We start from the raw sequence: 24137 nt of genomic DNA on the forward strand, positions 1-24137 counted from the left end.
CCCTGTGCCGCCCCGCCCCGCCCCCGCGCCCTGACTCTCACCCGGCCCGTCTCCCTCCCCAGGACAGGAGCGGCGTGTCCACGTGGGAGCTGCTGGACCCGAGGACAGAAGACCCCAAACCAGGGAGCTGAGGACACGGGATGCGGAGGCCACGGCTTCCGGCGCGGTTCTGTGCTGCCTCAAGTCACGATAAAAGCTCGACGTTAAAGTTTCTGTTGTGGCTGCTCAGTTAACCTTAAAATAAACCAAACTGTCACCGCCCCACGGGTGCTAGTAGATGTGCTGAAGAATGGGTTTCGACGGCCACAGACGCAGTAGTTCAGTAAAGTCACATCAGCCCACACCATGGCCTTTGGCCCCCGAGCCCGGGGCCTGACATCGTGGGACGGCCCTGAAACCGTGAGACCAGGACGTCAGTCCTACACGGGGTCCCGGAAGACGTCATGGGAAGGGCAGGTGGGATCCCTTCCCCGGGGTCACCTGGTCTCAAGCAGGAGAAGTGGCCTGTACCCCACGTGCTGGGCAGTGCTGGACTGGGTGTGGGCATACGGTTTTACATTTATTTTCCTGGTTACAAAGTAACGGGTTAACCACAGAAAACGCCAACAGAGGAAACCCCTGCAAGCCTCCAGCCCATTTCCTCTGATAGGCTCTGTTTCACCTCTATTCTGTTTGACCTCTTTCTTAAACAGTTGGTGCTTGGGGTACTGTCCTCTGCTGCCTCTGAGCAGACACCACGGGGCCAGGGCTGTGGCTCGAGAGGAGTCTGGGTGACACGGGTGAGGGCACAGGTGTGACAGGCGGGCACGACGCGGGCGACCTGGGACCGAGCTTGCCGGCGGCCTCGCGCTCCGTCTCCTTTCTGTCGCAGGCGGGGGGCTACAGCTGTTCAGCCAGACAGCGGGAAGCGGGGTGACCCTCTCGCCGCTCCCCCCAGCTCTCAGCCAGGCCAGCCCGCGTCCACCGCTGTGGGGCTGGCACTGACCGATCCTGCGGGCGCGGCCCCGGGCAGCAGGTCAGCACCCGTCAGGCGCCGCGCGCACAGCCGGGCTGGCCCAGCAGCCGCGTTAACTTCGTCACTGACCTTCCTGACCCTGAAAGGCAGGGGGTTCCTGTTCTACAGATGAGGAAACCCGTTCAGAAGCTGACCTGCTACAAGGGACCCAGCCCGTGAGCAGTGGAGTCAGGATCCCAGAGGGCGGGCAGCCCCCGACACGGGCCAGCCAAGCAGGGCCGCTCAGAACTCGGGGCAGGCTGTCCGGCCGGAGCCTGACCTGGCCACCAGATGTGCCTCGGTGCTGGTCTCCTGGCGGAGTGCCCGGGTTTGCAAAGGACAAGGAGCAACCGCTCACCTCACTCAGAAGCACGGGCCCTTAACTGTGCTTTTTCAAGCAAAGGGATTCAGGGCAAAAACACAACAGTTCCCGTGTGGGCTGAATCTTGTCTTCTATGGAAAGAATAGCTACGTTGCGGGCTTAGTACTTCATTTTAACGGTACTGGTAGGCAGTGGTGAAAACCATACCATTAGACAGATGGGCTTACGTGTTTTTATCTCCCTAGTATCTGAAAATGTCCTCACTCAGGACTAAGTTGAAAGGTGGATTCTGGCTATTTAAGAAAAAACCACAAAACTCTCCCTTGAAGTAAACCAGATCTGCTTTTTAATAGAGACCATGATTTAGGCGTAATTCCCCAAAGGAGAAAACGTCCGTGACACTTTTAAACTCTTCTACAGTTAGATGTGAAATAACAATGGTAAACATTTTAAAGGAAATCTTGAAAGTCCACGACTATTTAGAGGAAGTGGGACGTTTCTGCGGGGAGGTTTCTGACCACAGAGCAGGAGTCACTGGGGAAGGACAGATGGACAGGCCAGGACAGGCCCCGCCCCACAGAAGGCGGCACGGATGCCGGAGAGTGCGCTCAGGCGCACGTGCTGTAACCAGCCCCACAGAGAGGTGTGATGGGAGACAGCCAGCTCTCGGGCCAGGAAGAGAACTGCTCACACAGCCGCACCCAAGCTGACCTGATGCAGACGGGACGACTCACTACAGTTTCAGAGAGAACTTCTTCAGAACGTTCCTGAAGCCACACCCACTCTCGAAGCAGAGGAACCCGCCGTCCTGCCCCGTGAGCAGGCGTGAGGACAGTGTTGGTGCCCCCAACCTGGGTGCCACCTCCCACCCAACCCCGGGGCCCCAGGCGTCCCTCCCACTCCCATGTGCCACGCTGGGGCCTGTCAGCCAGCACCCGACTGGCGCACAGGCCAGGGGAAGTGGGAGCGTGAAGGACCCCAGAGGCCCCACCTGCGCACTCGGGGGTCAGGGTCCCATTCGCTTCCCTTCTGTGATCTTCCCAGCTGCCTCCAAAAGGGTTTCCAAGTTCTAATAGATTTCTAATTATTCTGAAATATTTCAACCAATTGACCAAAACAAGCAATGCTTAATATTTCTGCCCAGACGTGTCCAACCGAATCACAGTTCAAAAAGAAACAAAAATGAGCTAAAGAATGAATACTACATCCTTTCGGGGACCTCAGTTTAAAAAAGAAAACACCATTCGCGTAGACCTTTGAAAACGAGCGATGGGATCCCCCCGAGAGGACTACCGGAGGAGGGGAACTTCTCGCAAACAGAAGAATCGCAAGCAAAAGCCCACGACCTCAGCTGAGCTGGTGACAGACGGTCTCGCTGTCATGTGAGTCTCTTCATTCTTTCCTGATATTGCCCAGAAGCTGAGAAAAGTTCAGGAATACTTTGTTTCCTATCGTAACATCTCCAGGCACACAGCAGTTGAGCCAGAAAGTGCTACGTTCCAAGCTCTGACACCGTCTGCGTCAACCCGCACGGCGCGGACTCGGACGGACCGGAGGCGGGCCCCGTCACAAACGCAGCTCCCCCGTCGGGGCCACCCCTCCGTCTGCACCAGCTGAGGTTTCGAAGAGTCTGCTGAACGCGGGCCCGAGCTCCGTGATCATGTCCGTGGTGGTGGTGGCGCGGCCGTGCTTCTGGAAGGCTTGGCGGGCGCACTGCCGGGTGAGCGCGCAGGCACCGAAGGCAGCCACGAGGAGCGGGCCGGACCTGTGGGGGAGCGGCTTAGCGGGGCGTCACGGCCACCGCAGGCCCTCCCCGCCCCTCCCGTGGTCGCCCTGGGACCCACTCTGGCAAGTTCAGTCTAACGTGCCGCTGGGCCTATCAGAAACGCCCGTCCGCCTGCAGAAAGGTTAGGACGCGGCCCGTCCCGGCTGCAAGCCAGACCGGCGCCCGGTCACAGGGTAAGTGCTCGGTGCTGTTCTAGGCCCTGTAAGACACTGGAGCCTGGGGACAAGGTGCTTGCTACGTTCCTGGACCCATCACAGCCCCGCCTGCGCGCACACGCCCCGCAGGCCCCCGGGGTCGCCAGGATGGGCACAGTGAGGAGAGGCCGAGGGCCCCGAGGGGCGGGCTGCCGGGCTCACCCTCCGCCGGCGACGGCGGACCCCACCGCTCTGGGCGCTGCGCCCCGTGCACAGTCGTCTCCCGGCACACGCTCCGCCCCCGCCTGCGTGTCCCCCGAGGCACCGGTCCCGCAGAGGATGCACCGCAGACCCCCGCGCAGCACCCCCGCCACCAGCAGGGACACCGGAGCTCCCGGGCGAGCATCCTGGGACCAACCCCTGCCCTGGGGGCTCCTCTTCCACGAGACGCCGGCATCTCGGCGGAACGTTCCAAGCAGCCACCTAGTAGACGTGCAACTGCTGAAACCGCACGGGAGGAACAAAGACGTGACTCACCCGTTGGTCTTCTCGGGGCCGGCCAGGAGGGCCCAGTGCGCCAGGATGCCCAGGGAGCCCGACAGGAGGTCCCCCTGCCCGCCACACCTGCGGCCGCTGCCCTCCTGGCTGCACGTGAGCACTGCGGGGCGAGGGGGCCGTGTTAGAGGGGCCGTGCTCCGTCACCTTGCTCCTCCCCGCCCGTCCTGACACGGCAGGCGGAGGCCCAGCTCCCCCGGCCAGCACTGAGGGGTCTGCGGGGACAGAGTGGGGATGGCGCCCCCGGCCCAGGGCCCCCGCTCCACACGCCAGGAGACGCCCACGGCGCCAGCAGCGGCCCTGCCGGGACTTCGTCTGTGCTGTGCCGAGAAGTTTCTATCTCTTGGGAAAACGTCTTAACCAGCTGCTACGCTCTCTGTGTTAGAGTCTAGAGCACCTTCCAGCGTCTGACCCACGGCTTCAGGGCCCCGCAGAGAAGGCTCTCTGCGTCTCCTGTCCAGCACATGACAGCGAGCGTGTGCGTGTGACGGTGCGTGTGAGTGCGCACACTCCTGGGTACCGGTTCCGTGTGTCCAGCTCCCTCGTCAACGCCTGGCGTGCTCTTGCCTCCGGGGCAGACTTCAGTGACAGGAGGGCTCGCCTGCAGGGAGCAGAGGCGCCACGCACCGAGCCCCGGTGCAGACGCGGGCGGGCCTGCTGGGCTCTGCGGCCACGCTCGGGCCCGGGGGCTCCCGCCCTACCGGCGGCTCTTCGGGTGTCTCCGTTTTCCGGGCGTTTTTATAAAACAACAGGAAGCAGTGAAAGACTCAAGCAACTGCACCTGTGCCGCAGGCGAGGCGGCAACGGGCCTGCAGGGTCGCCCGCTGTCCAGAGCCTCCGCTCGGGGCTCTCCTTGCACAGCACGGACAGAACTGAGCCCTGTACCTGGTGTCGACCAGGACCAGCACTCATCGCTGCCACTTCCCTTCGCAAAACAGTGAGAAACAAGACAAAAATGGCCTTTCCAGAAGTTGTGGTTGACACGCTCACCAGGGAGTCCCTCTCTGGGGGGTACGTGTGCACGTGTGTGACCGTGTGTGACCGACCGTGTGTGAACAGGAGGTCCCCCTGGGGCTGGTGCCCAGCGTGGCCGGCCGACACGCGGTGTGAAGCCCTCGGCCACTCACCCTGCTCGCCATCAGAGATCACGTCCTGCTCCCCTTTCTGGACCACGGTGACGTTGCCCAGGGCCCGGCTGAGACTCAGCACAGCTCTGCAGCGGTCCCTGCCATCCAGGGGGTCTCCCAGCTACGACGGAGGACAACACAGACACAGCTGTCATCAGACACGGGAAGAACCCATCCTCTCTGATCCCGACTCATCCGGGGGAGGGCCCGCTGGGCACCTGCCGACGGCCGAGCTCGGGCCCCACGTGCAGAGACGTTTCCGCCCACCAGTGGGAAGGAGGCCCAGAGTCAGGACCACTGGCCCATGGCTGGGATTGTAAAGGTTTGCGAGGGATGCAACTTCGAGTGATAATGAGCAAACATTCACGGGCACTAATACGTGAGGACGCTGGGCTTACATATACAGCTGACCCCTGAACAACGCTGGTGTGAACCGCGAGGTCCCACTTACATGTGGATTGTCTCCCATAGTACATACCACAGCCCTACACAATCCGAGGTTGGCTGAATCCACAGATGCAGGACCAAGGACACAGGGAACCGCATATCCGGAGGGCCGACTGTGAATCACACTCAGAATTTTGCCAGCGTGCAGCCTTCAGCGCCCCTAACCCACGCTGTTCAAGGGTCAGCTGTATTATTTTATTTCGTCCTCACAAACCCTATGACGCAGATTCCATCACGCTCCACATTTCACAGAGGCAGAGACAGGGGCAGGGATGGAGTGATCCGCCCAGGGTGCACGGTGGCAGGAGGGCGGGCTGACCCCAGAGGCCACCTTTCATCCAGTCAAAGACACGCTAACTGGAAGATGCCCCATCATTACACACACCCGGGAATGCACGTGTCCACCCACCTCTGCACGTCTGTCCCCGCAGGTGCACCGCAGGACGAGCCGGGGCAGAGCCGCAGGGCGCACCCCTCACCCCTGCCCGGGACGTCAGCTGACTCACCACGGCCTCGGCGAGTCTGCTGAACTCCATGTGGTTGGGGGTGAGAACCGCCTTCTGGTAGCCTTGGATGAGGGCCGGCTGCTGAGCGACCAGCCACAGCCCGTCCTGCAGACAAGGACTCGGGTCACCGCGAGGCCGCGGGGGCCCCGGGGAGGAGGGGACGGGAGAGGAGGCCGCACTCACCGCGTCGATGACGATGGGGATGCCCCTGGCCTTGGACGCTTCTAAAATGCCCTGCGAGGAAGGGAAGCCAGGCTGAGCAACAAGCCCGTCACCTCACAGAGAAGGTAAAAGAAACCGAGCCGTTCCTGACGGACTTCAACATCAGGCCATCATCCAACAGACAGGAAATAATAAAGCAAATGCATAAAATAATCAGAAAAGAGCCTTTGTAAGGCAGGGCACTGGGAACTCTGAAAACAAGAGCCCACGGGAACCGTCACGCAGTGCTGGGTCCCAGGCCAGCCCACGAAGCCCAACCCTGAGCCGGCACCTCCGAATCTCCTACAGATTCTACCGCTCAGGACTGGGAGCTGAGAGCGCTGAAGTCTCGGGAATTCCCCGACTCCTTCGTTTTTATCTGTTTCTCATAAGTAACACTTCACGTGTTTTCAAATGAATGACCGTAATAATGAAAAGTGAATCACTTCTCTCTGAGAAGGCTATACTAAAAGTTTGAGGTTTTTCGCTTGAAAATTATGTGTGTGTCTGATCAACATGACTGCTGATTATTATGAACCAGTATTTCATGACAAGGGCATTTATGGCAACAGCATGCGAAGAGGACTTCTACCCGATAAAACACTGGGTAACAGAAAACGTTAGAACGGGGAATGAGATACATGATAGGCAGGGATAATTTAAAACACTGGGAGATAAGCCCACGTCCATAGAGTAGCAGTGAGGAGTGCAGCCTCACCCAGCACGGCTGCCCTGCCCGAGGGCCTCAGTCGCACCTGCCGACGCTGGTCCGAGTGCTGGGAGTGTGTCCAAAAGCCCCTTCGGTGGAGGGTCAGGGTACGGGGCCCACGGAAGCCTCTCTCCTTCTTAAACAGTGGAAATGCTCTGTCTGCTTGCCCCGAGTCGGGCGTTACTGTTAGAACCAATTCAGATTTTCTGAGTCTTTGTACTTTCCTACTAGAGCTCTTACAAAGACAGTGGCCCAGTGAATGTTCAGACCCGGGAGACGTGAGCCGACACCACGGGGAGCACATGAGTAACACACAATGTGACACTCGGCCTCCCGACACAGAGAACGGGGGGGCTGGTCTTGCTTCCATGGCTCAGAGGGCCTGTGCACTTGACCCTGTCACGGTCACGGCATCTGCAGGGTCAGCGCCATCAGCACATGCCGTGACGAGGCAGCAAGCCCTGCACACACACACACATCTGGACAGCAATCTGACCTAAGGGAAGAACGGGCAAAGGAAGGAGCCAGCCACACACAGGTCAGGAGGGCTAAAGTGGAACAAGGAGCTTTCTACACACGAGAAGGGGGAGTAAGGAGTGACAGCTTCCCAGAGCACATCCCGGCAAGGGCAGCCCTTGCTGGAGGGCAAACCGCTACAAGCTTCTGGAGAAATCTGGGAGCATCTCTCAAAAACGTTTCAGGTTCGCACTGTGTGGCTGGACCACACGGACCCCACTTTGTCGGCTCCATCTCAGGCCCGCAGCCCTGCCCCTTCCCCTCCCTGCGTGAGTGACTGAGCTTTATTTAGCCCACTCGCCAGGAATGCGCCCAAGCCGGACAAGTTCCCAATCGACTTGACCATCTTTGTCTGATATGAAAACTGGAGGAGTGCCTCTGCAGAGACCCCCCGGGGTAGGGGGAGAAATAAAGCCCAGTTCCCATCAGTGCAGACATGCGTCTCACTTGGGGGTCAGATTCTTTTTTCGGAAATCCCCTTGGACCGTTTCCGTGCAGCTAGGGACAGCTGGGTCGGTCATCTTCCACCCGATCCTGCCTGTATGTCAGTCCCCACGTAAACTCCAGAACTGCACTTCACTCAGTTGCCTGCTTCGTTTTTCGGTCTTAAAGTTCCTTCTCAGTTCAGAGGATGTTATTCAGTATCTCCACCTTCCACAGATACTCTTTGATTCAGCAATGGAACTTCTATAAATTTATCCTAAAGAAAACACCCAAAAGAAACAAACAGATGTACAGAAATGTTCAAGGCACCACTAATGGAAAAAAATGCTGTAAACAGCCGAAATGAACTCGTTAAATACATTACAGCGTATTATGATGAGGCCTTTAAAAATAATGAACATCTGCATATTCTGCCAGGAAAAGTCTCCAAGACACATCCATCAAGGAAAACAAGACACATCCATCAAGGAAAACAACAAGCTGCAAAAGAGCACAGATACTAGGCGGGTCAGTCAAGATCCTACATCCACAAACTCTGGTTCAAAACCAGCTTATGAACTGGAAGACTCCATACTGTTAAGACAGCAGTGATCCCCAAACTGACCTAGAGATTCAAGGTGACCCCTACCCAAATCCCAGCTGTCCATTCTGCAGCTGACAAGCTGATCCTAAAACGCATGGAAACTCACGGGACCCAGAACAGCCAAAACAATGCTGGAAAGAAGAAAGCTGGAGGACCCACACTTTGCGATTCCAGAACTTACAGCACAGATACAATAATCAAGATAGTGTGGTTACTGGCATGAGGACAGCTGTACAATCGATGGGACAGAAAGGAGAGCCCAGAAATCAACCCTCACATTGATGTCAACTGACTTTCAACAAGGATGCCCGGAGAATTCACTGGCCCGAAGAAGTGCTGGGACAACTGGATATAAAACTGGACTGGACCCCTTAACACCATACACAAAACTTAACTCAAAAGGGACCACAGAGCTAAAAGAATAAAGCTCTTAAGAGAAAACAGAGGAGTAAATCTTGGGTCAGGCAAAACCCTTAGATAAGACACCAAGCGGAGTTGTCGTGTGCTCCAGCTTCTCCACTCTAGGTATATACCCCATAGAAATAAAAACAAATCCACAAAAAACCTTGTAAATGAGGGCTCACAAGCAGCACTATCTGTAATAGCCAGGAAGTGTAAACAACCCAAATGTCCATCAGTTGATGAATGGATTTTAAAAACGCGGTCTCTCCATACAATGGCCTATCACACAGCAACGGAAGGCGTGAAGCGCTGACAACCTGCCACAACAGGGTGAGCCTTGAAATTACAAGATACCACACACCGTATGATGCCGTTCCTACGAAGGTCCAGAATAGGCCAATCCATCGAGACAGAAAGTAGATTAGTGGTCGCCAGGGGCTGGGAGGCTGGGAGGAACAGGGAGCAAGTGCTAACGGGGATGGGGCTTCTTTCTGGGGTGATGAAAATGTCCTAAAACAGACTGTGGTGATGGCTGCAAACTCCATAAATATACTAGAAGCCAATGAATTGTACACTTTAAATCAGTGAGTTGAATGGTATGTAAATATCTCAACAAAATTGTTAAAAAAAAAAGCAGCAAATTACTTGCTACAGACCACCTTGGGGCTGTAACTCAATTTCTCCAGGATTCAATTTCTTCATGGAAAAACACGAATGAGAACAGAAATCTAACTAACGGGGTTGTTTAATGGATGACACCAGATAATGAATTCACTCAGGAAATATCTATTAAATGCCTGCTCTGCGCGGCACCGAGGGGGAAAGCGCAGTGCGGTGCTTTGTATTAGCTGGGACCCAGGAAGTGCTCCAGACACGCCAGGAATTCCCATGAGCACGACTGCTGTCTCACAGGCAGAGGGCGGACAGTCCACTGGCCATGCATGGAGACATGAACTCGAGTCTAGGCTGGGAAGGGCGGTGGCCACACGCTCACATCCCAATTTCTAACTTGCACGTTGCAAAGTGGGTTGTTTTTAAAGATAAACATACTAAATGTTTTATTATGAACTTAAAGTCACAGAGAAAAGACCCTGAACCACAGAGAACTCTGGCTTTTATAACCGTAAATCCACATGCAATCCCTCTTGATACAGACTGTGTTTTTGCGTGTCTGTCATCAATCGTTATTTCTCACTTTAGCATTTCAGATACAATATTCCTCGGCTGATCACAGCCCACTTGTCTGTAATATGGTTGTAGGAAAAAAATAAACAGTTAAGGTATTCCAGCCAAATAACACATCAAAGTTTGCTTCATTACGTGCCGTCTAGGTGGGCGTGGACAGACTCTCCATGCACACCGTCTACAAACTAGGACCCTCCCTGCGTTAGGCATTTCCCTCTGCAACATGGTCCCTGAGGGGCTCGCAATGCCTTCTGTCGGTTTTCTTTTACAGGACACAAATCAGGAGCAGCCAGATGGAGAGACACAAGGGGCGAGGCCTGAGCGGGTCCCCTGACAACTCCTGGGCCGCCCCCGCCGAATCAGGAGACACGAGGCACTCTCCAGGCACCTGGGGCCCCCCAGCAAGCTCCCCCAGGTCACCGGGGTCTCATCACGCCCACGGAGCTGGACCAACCGCTGCCCGCGCCGCAGCCGGGCTCACTCTGCGCCCGTCCCCGCCGCGAGCCCCCCGTTCCTGCTGTGAACAGCCGTCAGCCTGGTCATCTCACTGCCCGAACTCCGTGCGGCCCAAGGGCCCAGCATGAACAAAAGGCACTCCTGTCAGTCCCGGGAGCGAGGGACGGGGGACAAAGACCTGCCAATTCTTTACCACGCCCCGGCCAGCAGTGGGGTTTGTCCCCAGAGCCCGCAGCAGGATTCCAGAGAATACTGCTCTTTACCTACACAGCCCCTGAAGATGCTCTTACAAGTAAAAGCTCACATACTTCTCTCAGCGCTTCGCTACCGAAGTACTGATGCTGGCACCAGACGTTTTGGAGCTAAAGGCCACTCGTCCTACCTGGGTGACCGCGGGAGTCTGATACCCGCCCAGACGTCATCTCTATCAGTTTCCTAAAATGCAAACGACACTAATGGCTACTAGAGGGCTGCTCTGGGAACTCGTAAGCGTGGTGACACGCAGCACAGGGACCGCACCACGTCTGCACGCGGCTCCGGCTGAGCCGTCCCCCGTCGGAGGAGCACGGTGACGAGGACAGAGAACGGGGGACCCGAGGTCATGGGAGCTGCACCCGTCTGTGCAGCGAGGCTCTCGGTGCCATTTTCCGACAGCATTTGCTCACTTTTTGTCTCTGGGTCACATTTTGGTGATTCTTGCACTATTTCAAACTTTTCGTTATTATTATACTCACTATGTTGGGATCATCAGTGATCAGTGACCTTTGCCGATACTACTGTGACTGCTTTGGGTGCCACAAACTGCGCCCACGTAAGACACTGAAGTCAGCTGCTGGCATGACGACAGGTGCAGGATATCACCTCAACGCAGATGATAAGGTGGCGGGAGGGCGTGGGAGGACTGACCCCAGCTGTGGGAGAAGGTCTACTGGGGGTAAAATGCCATCAACCAGCAGCGCACGCTACAGAGAAATCGTCAGTGAGGGGAGTCGTCTGTGAACGCGGCAAACGTGACTGCAGCCCCGTTCCAAGAACTGCCACAGCCGCCCAGCCTTCAGCAGACGCCAGCGTGGAGGCCAGACCCTCCCCCAGCAAAACAGCGATGTCTCACTGAAGGCTCAGGCGGCGGTTAGCGCTTTTCAGCGCTTTTCTAAAAAACAGTACACTGTTTTTTAGACATAATGCTATTGCACACATAACAGGCTACAGTATAACACAAACGTAACTTTATCTCCACTGGGAAACCAAAAAAATTCACGTGACTGGCTTTATGACGAGAATTCGCTTTATTGCAGTGGTCTGGAACCGAACCCCCGGTATCTCCAAGGCGAGCCCGTGCAGATGACAGTGAAATAATCACCAGTCAAGCTAACCAACACCGCCGTCACCTCCCCGGGGGAGAATGTAAACTCTCCCCGCTCCCCTGACCCCCAGCGCCCCGCAGCCACCCTTCTCTCTGCTTCTACGAGCTCACCTATTTTGACTCCACGCAGAAGTGAGATCGTGCAGCGTTTGTCCTGCTGCACCTGGCCTACTTCACTTAGCATCATGTCCTACAGAGGGTACATGTGTTTTAACCAAACCGTTTGAAAAAGGCAATAACAAACGGACCAACTATCGACGCTAAAGTCGAAAACACATTTCCTGCTCAGTTCCATCCCCAGTCACCTGTCACGGCTACTGTTTCTCCTCAGTGATAATTCATGGGCTTGAAGAAAGTGAGATTTCCAGCCCCAGCTTTCACCCTAAAGGCTGGAAAGATTTTTCGTGGAAGGGACCCTTAAAATTCACGTTCTCACTAAATTCTGGTAAAGCAAACACACGTCTGCCTTTTAAAACGTTCTTTACCCACAGAGATTGCTAGGAAAGTCCAACCAACACTCACAGCGCCCTACACCTTCTTTCCCTTGAGCTTTTGTTCAGTTTAACTCAAAAAGCAGAAGCTGGGCCAAGAGCCCCTCCAGCTGCTGAAATGAGCGTGGCAAATCAGGTTCACTATGACCGCTAGCCCCCTCGAGGCACGTAGCCGACACCTCCCAGGGCTGGAGCTGGGGCAGGCGGTCTGGGGGCACGGAGAAGGGCCCCAAGGAGGGCAGGAAGAGCTCAGCAGGTCCCCGAGATGTGTCCCCTCAGAGAGTGACAGCAGGGCAGCGTCGGAGGACCTGGGCAGCGGGAACACATGGAATGTGGGGCTGGTGTGCCATCCGAGCTGTTTTCCCTGATCCAGGATAGTATTTACTTCTATTTCAACTTTTTAAGGCTAAAAAATTAGTTTCATCTTTTTAGATTAAAGCAGGCATAAAGTTTCAGTAATAAGGAAGAGCATAAATCATCAACGAAAAAGTAAACGAATGCACGTGTACACGTGAGGGTGAACTAGGGTCTCCTGCCCACTCCCCCATCACCCCGCGCCAGCTACGCTGGCTTTAGCTGAAAAGGACGGCAGGGGACAGAAGAGAGTGCAAAGGCAGCAGAACAACTGGCCCGTGGGGCCCGAGGCCCAGGGATTTCTAGACCAGTGAGGACCTCAGGTGGTCAGAGAAGCACCAGGTTAAGAAATTAAAGTAACAAGGGCTTTCAAGAGGACCCGCTGACGACACAAAGCTAGAACCACCAGAACACCTTTCACGTCTCTCTAAGCGCACAACTTACAGCAACGGTGAAGTCGCCAGAACAACCCAGAAGCACCCTCTCCCACTGGCTCACTGTGACAGACTCCCACTGGGCCTGCTCCGTGCGCCCAACTGGGCACCGTGCAGAGCGCTTCACAGAGCGTGGCCCTCGGCCAGCCCCGGGGGGCACCGCGCCCTTACAGGGGGCACCAGGAGCAGGCCGCCAGGGGTCCCCAGCAGGAAGGGGTCGCGGGGAGGCAAGCACGCACCTGAGCGCCCGCCCGGCCACCGCTAAGCCCGCTCAGCCTGGACGCTGGGACTCTGGTCACGTCGGGCCCCACGGAGACCTCCTCGGCCACAGCCTGAGACCAGAGCCCCAGGAGCGAGAGCGCCGTTCAGCGGGGCCCCACTCTGGTTTAAGCGCCTCCCTACCTTTACGCCTAGCGTCTCCTCTACTCCCCAGACCACGTTCTATCCGTCTCAACTCCTCCTCCAAGACGCACACAGAGCAACAAACCACGGAAAATGCAATTCCATCAGACTCCCCCGATCTAAGGGCCGAGCCTGTCGGAACAGGCGTGGTTAATAATTCTACACGTTACCTTGACGTTTTCGAGAAGAGTGTCGTCTCTGCCTAAGCCAGGCCCTACGACCAGGGCGTGCAGTCGGGGCAACCACTTTTCCACATCCTGGACGGCACTGGGGCTGTCACTAAAAAAGGAAAAGGGCAAAACAGCTTACTTAAAATTTTCATTTACTTGTTTACTTTATTAATGAAACTACAGATTTTTCCAGATTTTCCCCCAATGTCCTTTTCTTATTCCAGGACCCCAGCCAGGACCCCACCATAGTTGTCTAGCTTTCAACATTCAGATGCCCCTGAGAGCGTTCTGCTAAGTGAAACAAGCCCAAGAAAGACAAATAGCATATGCTATCTCTTATACGTGGAAACTTTAAAGCAAACAAACAAAACAAAAAAACCGCAAAAATACAACACCAAACTCACCCACAGAGAAGAGACTGCCGGTTGCCAGCAGCTGGCGGGGTCGGGGGGGGGGAACTTCTGGGTTTTGTTTTTGTTTGTTAAAGAGTAACAGAGCACTGACACGTGCTACAATGTGGACAACTCTCTCGAAAACAAGATGCTAAGTAAAAGAAGGCAGGCACAAGAGACCTCACAAGTGCCTGACTCCATGCAGAAGACATGATCAGAAAAGGCAAACGTTCAGAAGCCAAGCGGATGAGAGGTCGCCTCAGGCCGGGGTGGCGACGGGGAGGGGCTTCCGTCTTGGAGTGGTGGGGGTGTTCTAAGGTTATCTGTGACGTAACAACCTAGTAAACACACCACAAACCACTGTACAATTAGAGTCAGTGGATTTTATCATGAATCATATCCCAGTAAAGCAGTTCCCTACACACACATTAGCAACAGTCCCGGGAGCAATGGTGGAGAGACATTAATATCCACGGACTGATGAGGGGGTCTGAGACGGCTGCAGGGAGGAGGGGTACTGGGTCAGTGGATGTGAGTTTCAAAGGAGCTGGAGGTTCTGGAACAAGAGGTGATGGTCCAGGAGGACGCACATCCCACCTCCAGACCCAGTGGCTGGGGAAACAAAGGAAAAGCCACCCCCACTTAGGAGGCTTGAGGGGAAGCCATCCCCTCGGGACAAACAGACAGGAGAAGGAGGGCGCAGCAGGGGCAGGAAACACGGGGAGAAAGGGCTGTTTTACGGGAAATGACAAAGACCAGCCCGGCTGCACAGAGACCAGGAGCCAGTACGGCGTGACGTGAGGGCGGCAGAGGCAGATTCTTCCGTTCTCGAAGCACGGAACCTCTCACGTGCTGGGCCCCTTGCCAGGCCCCGGGACGGACCCCAGCAGTTTACTCGAGTGGTCCATGTGTTTCTGTGAACTCCGCAAAGGTAGGCAGCGGATCTGGGTCTCAGCAAAGCTGAGGCAAATGGGACTTCCTTCCCATCAGAAATAGAGTCAATAATGCAGGGTATATAATCATGATCATACAACACTCTCTTTTCCTTTTTCTTTTTTTTTAAATAAGACTCACGGGGGAAAAAACACGTAAAACACGTTAAAATAAGACACGATGACGCATTCCAAAATGACCCGTGCCAGTCCGGTTCCACCACACAGGCGCACAGATGCAGGGCAGGCTGCTCTCCTACCTGCGGTGCAGACGTCCCCACCTCAGGCCTGCGGGCAGCCGTGTGCCCGGCGGCTCCCCGACCCCCCCTTAGGACCAGGCCTGACGGCTGCGCGCGACTCTGAGGCCCGGCCGCCACTCTCAGGGCCCACAGGCTACCAGACGCGCCCCCCTCCCCGGCCCCCAGCAGCCCCCCTCGGGCTGCCGGCGACCCCGCACTGGGAGCCGAGGCCTCGTCTCTGGCTCCAGGCACGGGCTCTTCCAGGACCGTCCGCAAAGCTCTCCACTCGGCCCCAGGATGCCCTCGGGCCCCTTCCACGTCCCTCCCGTCTGCTCCCAGCCGCCCGCCGCCAGCGCGCCGGGCCCTCCCGACCCACACACAGCTTCGCCTCGTGGTTTAAACGCAGCCCACGCGCTGGCAACTCCCAGATCTAGGCTCCCCTGCCCACCACACGGCCACCAGCCACGTCCGCGGGCACATCAGCAGGCCGCGGAGATGACAAGCTGCTCAGCCCACACCCTGGTGGCTTCCCGACGCTCCTCTCCTGCTGGGTCTCGCATCCCGCCCGCCGGGAGCGCGGGGCTGCGCTCCCCTGCTGTGGCCCGGCTCCGGCCCGCTCCGGTCTCCAGCCCAGCACGCAAGCGTCCCCAGGGGCTTACCACAGCCTCCCAGCGGGACGCCTGCTTCCGCCCTGGGCCCCAAGGGCCAGAACCCTTACTATGACCCCCGCGACCGGCAGAGCGTGGCCCTGAACCTCTGTGGTCACCCAGCCCCTCCTAAGCACCCCAGACTAAGTGTCCCCAGCAGGCCTGCAGCACGAGCTCCTGCGCCCGCTCCCCCGCAGCCCCCGCGTCTGCGCCTCCGCTGGACGCCACGCCCTGCGCCACTGCCCGCTGCACCCTAGGCGCACCCGCCACACACAGGCACGCGCCCAGCACTCCCCGCCCCGTCCTGCCTGCGGTCCTCAGCACCGCCTGACGAGCCGTTCCCTCGTTTGTCCTCCAAAGCTGTGTGCATGGCCCAATACAGTAGACGCTGAGCACACGGGGCTTTTACGCGTAATTAAAGTCAAAGTAAAAACTCAGCGCCCGAGTCCCACTGGCCGCGTTTCAAGCGCTCGGCAGCCACAGTCTCGCACAGCACCGAGAGAAAAGCTTCACCGCTGCAGAAAGTTCCAGGGCACAGGGCTGCCCTGGAGAGGAAGCTGCACGGGGGCAGGTCTTGGGCTGCCCAGTCACATGCTGTCCCCGTGGAACCCAGGACAGCGTCCAGCACGAAGCGCTTGCTGAACGCTCGAACGGCCATTACTGCTGCCACGTGAGACACTGTCACAGGCAGGCCCACGGCCCCCCCGGGCCTAGGACCCTCTGGCCATTGCCGACGGGCCACAGGGCACAGCCCGGGCAGCCCTGGTGCCCAGGTCTCCTGCACACTGTCTGCCTGTCTGTCTTACTCTGACTACAGAGGCGGGTTCATTACAGCTCCCTCGCTTCTTCCGACAGCACCCTCCCACCCGCCCCCTCCCTGCACCGCGGCTACTGCTCAGCGGCTCCACGAGGGTGCGGCGACCCCGGGACCCAGGAGAGCGGCTACAAGCCCCGCGCCCGCCGGGGCCCCACTCACAGAACCGGGTGAACGATCAGCTCCGGGCTGTACGACTTGATCACAGGCGCGGCATCCTGGGTGGAGAACACGTGGGACAAGTCCGCGCCCTGAGGAGGGGCACAGGAGGCCGGCTTAACGCGGGACTCGCCCGACAGACACTCAGAGCGCTAGTGGCTCTGGTACAACCGTGCGAATTCCGCAGCACTGTCCGCCAAAGAAAAGCACCCACTGCCGCAGGTAACCCACAGCCAGGAGGCGGCTGAGAGCCTAAGAAAGGCCTGGGAAGAGAGGCGGACTTCTGCTGCCGCCAGAGAGGCAGGTGGCCCCGCCCGGCTCAGGTGGCATCACTACAAGGTCCGCAGGGAGCACAGCCCATGTCACAGTCCCTGTGCCGCTGGGCCCTCGGGACTTGATCAAAACGCTGCCGTGACAACTGCCAAGGTAAAAGATGTCCACTGCTTATGCTAGGACTGAAAAGGCAGCCTGGATCACTGTGGTGAAGTACAATTCTAAAAAATGTTTAGTTTAAAAGAAAATGAGTCCCAATCCAAGTTACTCTGTGGCTGCACAAGAGGTCAGGGTAGATTTAAAGGTACGTCTCTTCCCATGATTACCCAAAATGTTACTCAGATTTCTCTGAATATTGAGAGAATATTCAGAAAACATTTCCTTCAGTCATATTTAAGTAATCCAACTCTTTACTAGAAAAATCCTGAAAAAGAAGCTATGAACAAACATACCACTTTGAGAGCTGAGATTGCTGCAAAATAGGGGGCTCCAGTGTACCTAAAAAGAAGATATTTACAGTCAAAAACTTCTGAGAATGAGGCAAGCACACCAGGCTTATCAGTAAATTACACAGACACGTAGCACCCGGGCACAGCCCAACCCTCAGTAGGAGCTCGGGAAAGGGTTATTAACACGGATCAGTTCCAGGAAAGTCAATCTTTCCTATGAGGCCTCTGAACCATGTCAGGAGAGGCAGATCCTGGCCAGGTGCCCCAAGGTCTCTCTGAAATGCGAATGTTCAAACTGAAGCCTTGATGGATGGCTTCAGGGGGCCATACAGAGGTCAAACTTACCAAACTGTACATTTATAACATTTGCAGCTTGCTGTATACCAACCAGACCTCAATAAAGCTGTTAAAAAATGAATCTCCTAGTATACAATGGCTCGGCAAGATTTATATCAACCGAAAAAAAATGTTTTTTTCTACACCAGGAATAACTGATTAGAATATATGATAGCATCTACCATACCAGCAAAAACCATAAAGCATCTAGGAATTAACCTTATAAAACACATGATAACTCTGCGGGGACATTTTTAAAACCTATTAAAGAATAGAAAAGATGTACACGTGATGAGAGGACTTAATATCATAAAGTGACACCTCTCTCTAGACTAATATAGACACAGAAAGCACTTGATTTATCAGAAACGCACACAGATACAAGTAAGAGAAAATGCAACACCGACTGAACAAGACTGGGGTTCTGTTAGCAAGGAGGACGGTAGGGATGTGTGTTAGGGGAAAAAACAAAGCAAAACAAAACAAAACCTGGAGGTCTGAGAAGACAGGGAGAGTGTCCCACAGGCATCTGCAGAGAGAGAGAGAGTGCTCGAGGTGACCCCAGGCCGGAGCCCCTGGCCTGGCTGGTGCCCCAAGGAGAAGGACCCACCCCCGAGAGCCGCGGTGAGCAGAGGCAGCTGTCACCTCGGATGTGGGGACACACGAGAAGACTCGCACGCCTCCCTCCTGCTTCCACCCGCTTGCTCGGAAACGCCTGTAACTATGTTTAAGGGCACTTCAAGCACAGCAAGGAAAATCCGTGAACTTGACATCAGATGAGTGACTGTAACTGTTACCTCAATCCCTGGGGTGAAGAAGAGCTTTGCTAACCCGAACAGGGACACATGCTCAGGGCATGCTGCACGTGTGACACTCTCCCCAGGGCAGAGCCACAAACTCGCCCGAAATGCCAAAGGACAGGACAGCGGACATACACACTCACCCCACAGTGTGAATACAAGCCTCGCTAACAAAAGAAATACATTCCCCTCACTTAGAAAGAGCAGTCACTGTCACACTGGGTAAAGAAACACAACCTAGCTACATGTTATTTTAATAAATACAGCCAACTAAATGCTAAACTGTTGAAAATATAAGACTAGGCAAAGAGCATATCAGTGCAAACAGAAAGGAAGCAGAAACTGAATGGTAACCAAGATCGAATTTAAGTCAAAGGCAGCAGGTATCACTTACAAGCAAGGACAAATTACAAATCTTTATATGTCGACACAGCAGCATAATATATAAAACTAGAAGAGAAAAAAGGCCTTGGAAAACAGCTAGGATCTGTCAAATTTCATAAGGAGCTTCCAGGAATACCTTTAAATTAAGAAAGGAAAGCAAGCGGACGCTGAGTGTCTTTACCTTGATTACAGAAGTAACGCAGGCTCACGGTAATGAACGCCGTCAGCACAGAGAGCACAAAGTAAGAAGAAACAGCCCCACCCGATCGGGGCCCCGCGCTTTCTCTGCTATTCAATCAAACGTTCATCACTGAAAAATGCTGCCAGAGTGTCAGAGGACACTTGGAAACGACCCCTGGGGTCCAACTGGACGGATGGACGGAGGGACGACAGGCAGGCGAGCAGCCACAGAGGGATGCTGCGTCCGCGCCACTTACTCTGGGCAGCCTCCCACCACGCCTATCCTCCCAGCTTGCCCTTTGTGCTGCCAGGCGGCCAGAGGAGGCACCACGTTCCTCACCAGCTGCAAAGCAGCCTCCATGTCCGTCACTGAGCGTGCCGTATGCAGCGGAAATGCTCGATTTAAAACTGAAAAACAGGAAAATGTTCAGAAAGGTAAGTGTCTACCACCATACATCAAAAACAGACTTGAACAAAATACCCCATTAATCAAAACACTTCCCAAAACTGGCTTAATATGAATGCTGTAGATTTTTATCCAATGGTTTCATCATTTCATTTCTATAAGCAAATGCTGTTCAGAAGCAACAACAAACACAACACTACTAATACTGTTGCATGGACCAGATTTACTTCGAATGTATCAGACGTCTTGGAAGTGTACTTAACCTTTCAGGAAGTTTTATTTAACATACTGTTACTTAAAAACTACACATATTTCATCGTAATCTTCCTTCAAGTTTATTAGGTCTCTTCTCCCCTTTGCTACTTTCCACAGTCTGTTCAAGCCAGACAGGTGGTTCATGTTATTCCCACCTCGTTTTCCAGTCACGGTTCCAACACTCAATTAGATACTAATCAAATAACCTGGAAAGGGCGTTCTAAAGAAAGAACACATCTTACACTGGGTTCAAAGTGGCATTTTAAAATAGTTTGATCATTGAATTGTCTATGAATAGCTAATTTTAATTGGCCTTTCTTGAAAAACTTCCTGTGTTGTATGTTTTGCTATATTAAAAAAGCTCAGCTGTGAGAGAAATCCTCTGTTCTGTAGAGCCCAATGTATGAACAGATAATAAAGCATGCATTTTTTTCTAGAATTAAAGGGTCTTTGCTGATATGAACAACATTTTCACAAAAAAGGCATCCAATATTTTTACTTTCCCATTATCTCAGCAGCAGAGGAAAACCAGATGTGGGTCACAAATCCAAGTGAAGAACAGAGACTGACTCAGCTCCATACATATGGTAAAACAGCTTTATCTTCTATCACTCTTACAAGTTTACTTTTCACTCAACAAAGTTATTCAAGTAATTTTCTTTAATGAGTAGATGTAAACGCCTCCTTAGCCGATATATCAGACGGATGCTTAGACCCCAAGATGTAAAAAGAATATTAATTACCATCCATCCAAACGCCTTCCTACCTTCTTCCAAATCAACACAGGATTAAAACTCCAAACAGAATCGCCGTAACCCTCTGGCCGTGAAAAGGCACAAGGCTTGCTCAACCATCAGTCCAGCCCCGCCTGACGCAGAGCCGGGCCACAGAGGCGCTGACCTAACAGAGCAACCAGCTCTCACTCCCCGCCCCCCGCCCCAGCCTCCCGCAGGCCGCCTGCACCCCAAACTCCCAGCCACGCACTCTCCGCCACCGTGCACAGTGGCTGTGAGACACCCCTGCCTGGGCTCCCCGGTCGGCTGCAGGACAGGAACCGGCTGCAGGACAGGAACCGCAGCTGTTACAGGCGGATTTCAGGACGGCCCTGCTGACCGCTGACGAGCCGCCCGAGGTGCCTGCCATGCATCTGTGTCAAACTTGAACAAACCTCGCATGACGTGACTGGTCAATGCGAGGATATCGGAGAATGCTCTCTCCTCCAAATGCCCCACAACAATAAATACAGGTGCTTTTTAAAGTCTGGAAATCGTAAAGACAGAATCCAAACTTAACCAGTCACTCACGGATCGTTCTGAGTCCCTTACAATGTTTTGGGTTTATTACCTGCCATCACTTTAAGCAGCTATAGCCACACAGAGAATCCCAGGGCCACCCCTGCACCTTCTGCCTCCACAGAGTGAGGTACAGCCCCCACCTGTGACTTAAGGGCTGGCCTCCCACCCTCAGCCCCCTGGAAGAGAGTCCGGCACAGAATAAGCCACTCGATAAATGCCTGAGGAATTAACGGCATCTTGGCTCACTCTCCTCACTCGTAGCCAGTTTATCCTTCGTTCACAGACAAGGAAACTGAGGCTCAGAGACAGACCTGTGAAGATGCCACTGTTAGGAACGGATAAGCCAGGGCATCAGACACCATTTTACCAAAATGCTGCCATTTTCAGGGAGAAGAATTTTTTTTTTTTTAAATCAAATAATCACGCCACCAACCAAAAGACAAGTCAAATCCTTCTCAAATGCCTTCTGAAACCAATTTGGGATGGGTAAAAACATCACTGTTGAGAAGTACAGCATCTTCACTTTTTAACTGCAATTGTATGACTGCAAAGCACAATCCTCCCTGCTCATTAGCGTTTTGTAACACTCACCTGAGATCAACACCTGTTAGTGAGAGGGCCGAAGGAAGGTCAGTTAAACTTCCCTTTACTCCACAGAGAATCAAGTTTCAGCTGGCTTACTGACATGCACCATTTGGACTTATCCACAGAAATATTGAAATATAAACATCAAAGTTCTTAAGGATAAAAAGGCCTTGGCAAGAGGCAACTTAAAATTTATCCTAGTAAGTGATTTGTCTTCATACAATTCTGAATCTAGAAGAACAGGTCACACCTGTCTGGTTTTTGTTTGCTTTAAAGAAGTGTGGCTGAGGAGAGTTAAACAGATTTCTTTATTCTGGGCTGTTTTCTAGAATTACTTGCCACTCACAACTTTGCAATACCAATGTTTCTTGCTTTAATTTAATGTGAACCGTAGCTAATTTGGAACATGTGACAGCAATCTTCAAATTAACTGAGATGCCCTAAAGCTGGGATGGGAAGCCAATTTTTGGTAAAAGCTCCGCAGCTCGGTCTAATAATGAAATCTCAAGCAGACTCAAAGAGAAATCTTGCTAACCAATCACGGAGTGTACGAATTTAAGACTAACTGCGACCGATAAAATATCTCCGAACAAACTGGTGCCCAGAAGCGCCTGGGCTGGTGTGACTGAGCGAAGTGCAGAAGCTGAGGGGCCCCTCAGTGCTCCTCAAATCGCCTGGAACCACGGTGTCCAAAACCACACAGCCAAACCCCCCTAACAGTTACTCTCCGTCCTGCCTGCTGCTAAGGACTACAGCCAAAGCGCGTTTTACCATTTCAGCTACTTTCTGGCTGGGAACCTTGGCTCAGGGCCTCCTTCTGTACAAAACAGCAGCCTCTCCACGTTGTTGGGAGAAGTGAGATAATAAAACACACTGTCCATCGGTTTGAAAAATCTTAGGTACAATAATATCCGCAGGGCAAGAGAGGAAAACCATACAGGAGGGAATGGTTCTCCAAGTCGGACGCACTTGTCCCGTTTACGCCTGATTCTTTCTACACAGTCCGCTCTATTCAGCAGCCAAGGCCTGGCCGGGGGCCTCGGGGTCCCTCGGTTGGCCCCTCCCCAGGTGGACCCAGGACCCGCGGCTCCGCGCGACCCCGGCCCCACGGCGGCGCCTCCCGCTCGGACCAGCAGCCCGCGGCGGAGTACCTGCGTCCAGTGGCGGCCCGTAGAGCACGAGTGCGGCCGAGAGCACCGCGACAACGGCGGCGCCGGCAACCGCAGCCCCGGCCCCCGCGCGGGTGGCCATGGCCGGGAAGGCCAGTATCGCGCTTACCTCCCAGGCAGCCCCTGACCGCCCCGAAGCCGGAACCCACAGCCATCCCCGGACTTCCGGTCTCCCGGCCGCCCCCGCGCGGCCGCGAGACTCACCGCCCTCGGCGGACTTCCGGTCTCCCGGTCGCCCCCGCGCGGCCGCGGGACTCACCGCCCTCGACGGACTTCCGGGCTCCCGGCCGCCCCCGCGCCGCCGCCGGAAGCGGGCGGCTGACTCCCAGTGGTCCGAGGTCCGGACTCGCTCCGCCCCCGGACTGGCCTCTGCCGGTCAAAGACGGCCGGAGACGGTCGATTTCATCTAATTTAGGTCTCGGCTCAACTGCCGTCTTATCCGTGCGAATCCCTTCCTACCCGTTCTGTATAAGAGGATTCACACCCCCTCTCCCGCCATCCTGCACTCTTGCCCTGCTTTAATTCATAGCACTTTTCACTACTTGACATGTGCATTCATTCATTCATTCATTCATTCATTTTCAAAGGTCTAACCCTGACTAGAAAGTTAGCTCCAATGGAAAAGCTTTATTTGTTCTGTGCTGTGTGCTCAGCACCTGGAACTGGGCACACAGTAGGTGCTTTTTCTCTCTCCATTGAGGTATAATTTACATGACAATAAGATTCACTAATTTTAAGTGTACAGTTTTATGAGTTTTAACAAATGTATATAATCAGGTAATCACCACCGCATGAGTTAGAACATTTCTATCAACACACCCAAATCATGCTTTTGATGCTATTGTTATTTTTTAATTTTCAATTTTCAATTGTTCATTGCTTATATATGGAAATACAGTTGATTTTTATATACTGTCATTGTATCCTTTGACCATGCTAAATTTTCCTATTAGTTCCAGCAGATAATTTCTGAGATTATTTGGGATCTTCTACACAAGCAATGTCAGTGTGCCCCATTTTGAGGTGACATTAACTTCGTTAATTTTGATCGCTTGGTTAAGGTGGTGTTCGCCAGATTATTTATTATCAGTATGAAGTACTGAATTTTTATTTTATTTTATTCAGAATTTTTATTTTATTTTTTATTAACCAGTAGGTTATTTATTACCAGTGTGAATTCATGAATTTTTATTTTATTCATTTATTTTATTTATATTTTATTTTATGTAATAATTTTATTA

General features: G+C 54.0%; 2 protein-coding genes across 5 annotated transcripts in view; one reads left to right on the plus strand and one right to left on the minus strand.

The window, feature by feature from the left end:
• The window catches only part of CARS2 (cysteinyl-tRNA synthetase 2, mitochondrial), a 37828-nt gene extending 37564 nt beyond the window's left edge, over nucleotides 1-264 (plus strand). The window contains 2 exon segments of the mRNA XM_082435269.1: nucleotides 63-104; nucleotides 106-264. Of these exon segments, the coding sequence (XP_082291395.1) occupies nucleotides 63-104; nucleotides 106-207 (144 nt within the window). The 3' untranslated portion in view covers nucleotides 208-264.
• A 1375-nt stretch (nucleotides 265-1639) lies between these two features.
• On the minus strand, nucleotides 1640-23115 carry NAXD (NAD(P)HX dehydratase). Of its 4 annotated transcripts, XR_014256262.1 has the most exons (11): nucleotides 22879-23013; nucleotides 19444-19594; nucleotides 17490-17535; nucleotides 16768-16856; nucleotides 13582-13690; nucleotides 6055-6105; nucleotides 5872-5976; nucleotides 4919-5039; nucleotides 3774-3894; nucleotides 3161-3301; nucleotides 2942-3081 (listed from the first exon to the last, which is right to left on the minus strand). XR_014256262.1 is itself a non-coding variant. In XM_082435286.1 (10 exons), exons 1-10 carry the CDS (start codon nucleotides 23049-23051, stop codon nucleotides 2883-2885), a joined length of 1038 nt encoding a protein of 345 aa, XP_082291412.1. In that variant the 5' UTR covers nucleotides 23052-23115; the 3' UTR covers nucleotides 1640-2882. The 4 variants fall into 4 exon arrangements, 3 of the variants coding, with proteins under 3 accessions (XP_082291412.1, XP_082291411.1, XP_082291413.1); XM_082435286.1 differs by lacking the exon at nucleotides 3161-3301 and having other exon boundaries at nucleotides 1640-3081; nucleotides 23006-23115; XM_082435285.1 differs by lacking the exon at nucleotides 3161-3301 and having other exon boundaries at nucleotides 1640-3081.
• Nucleotides 23116-24137: the final 1022 nt, after the last annotated feature.

This window comes from Balaenoptera physalus, assembly GCF_965194825.1.
Source record: "Balaenoptera physalus genome assembly, chromosome: 18".
NCBI lineage: Eukaryota > Metazoa > Chordata > Mammalia > Artiodactyla > Balaenopteridae > Balaenoptera > Balaenoptera physalus.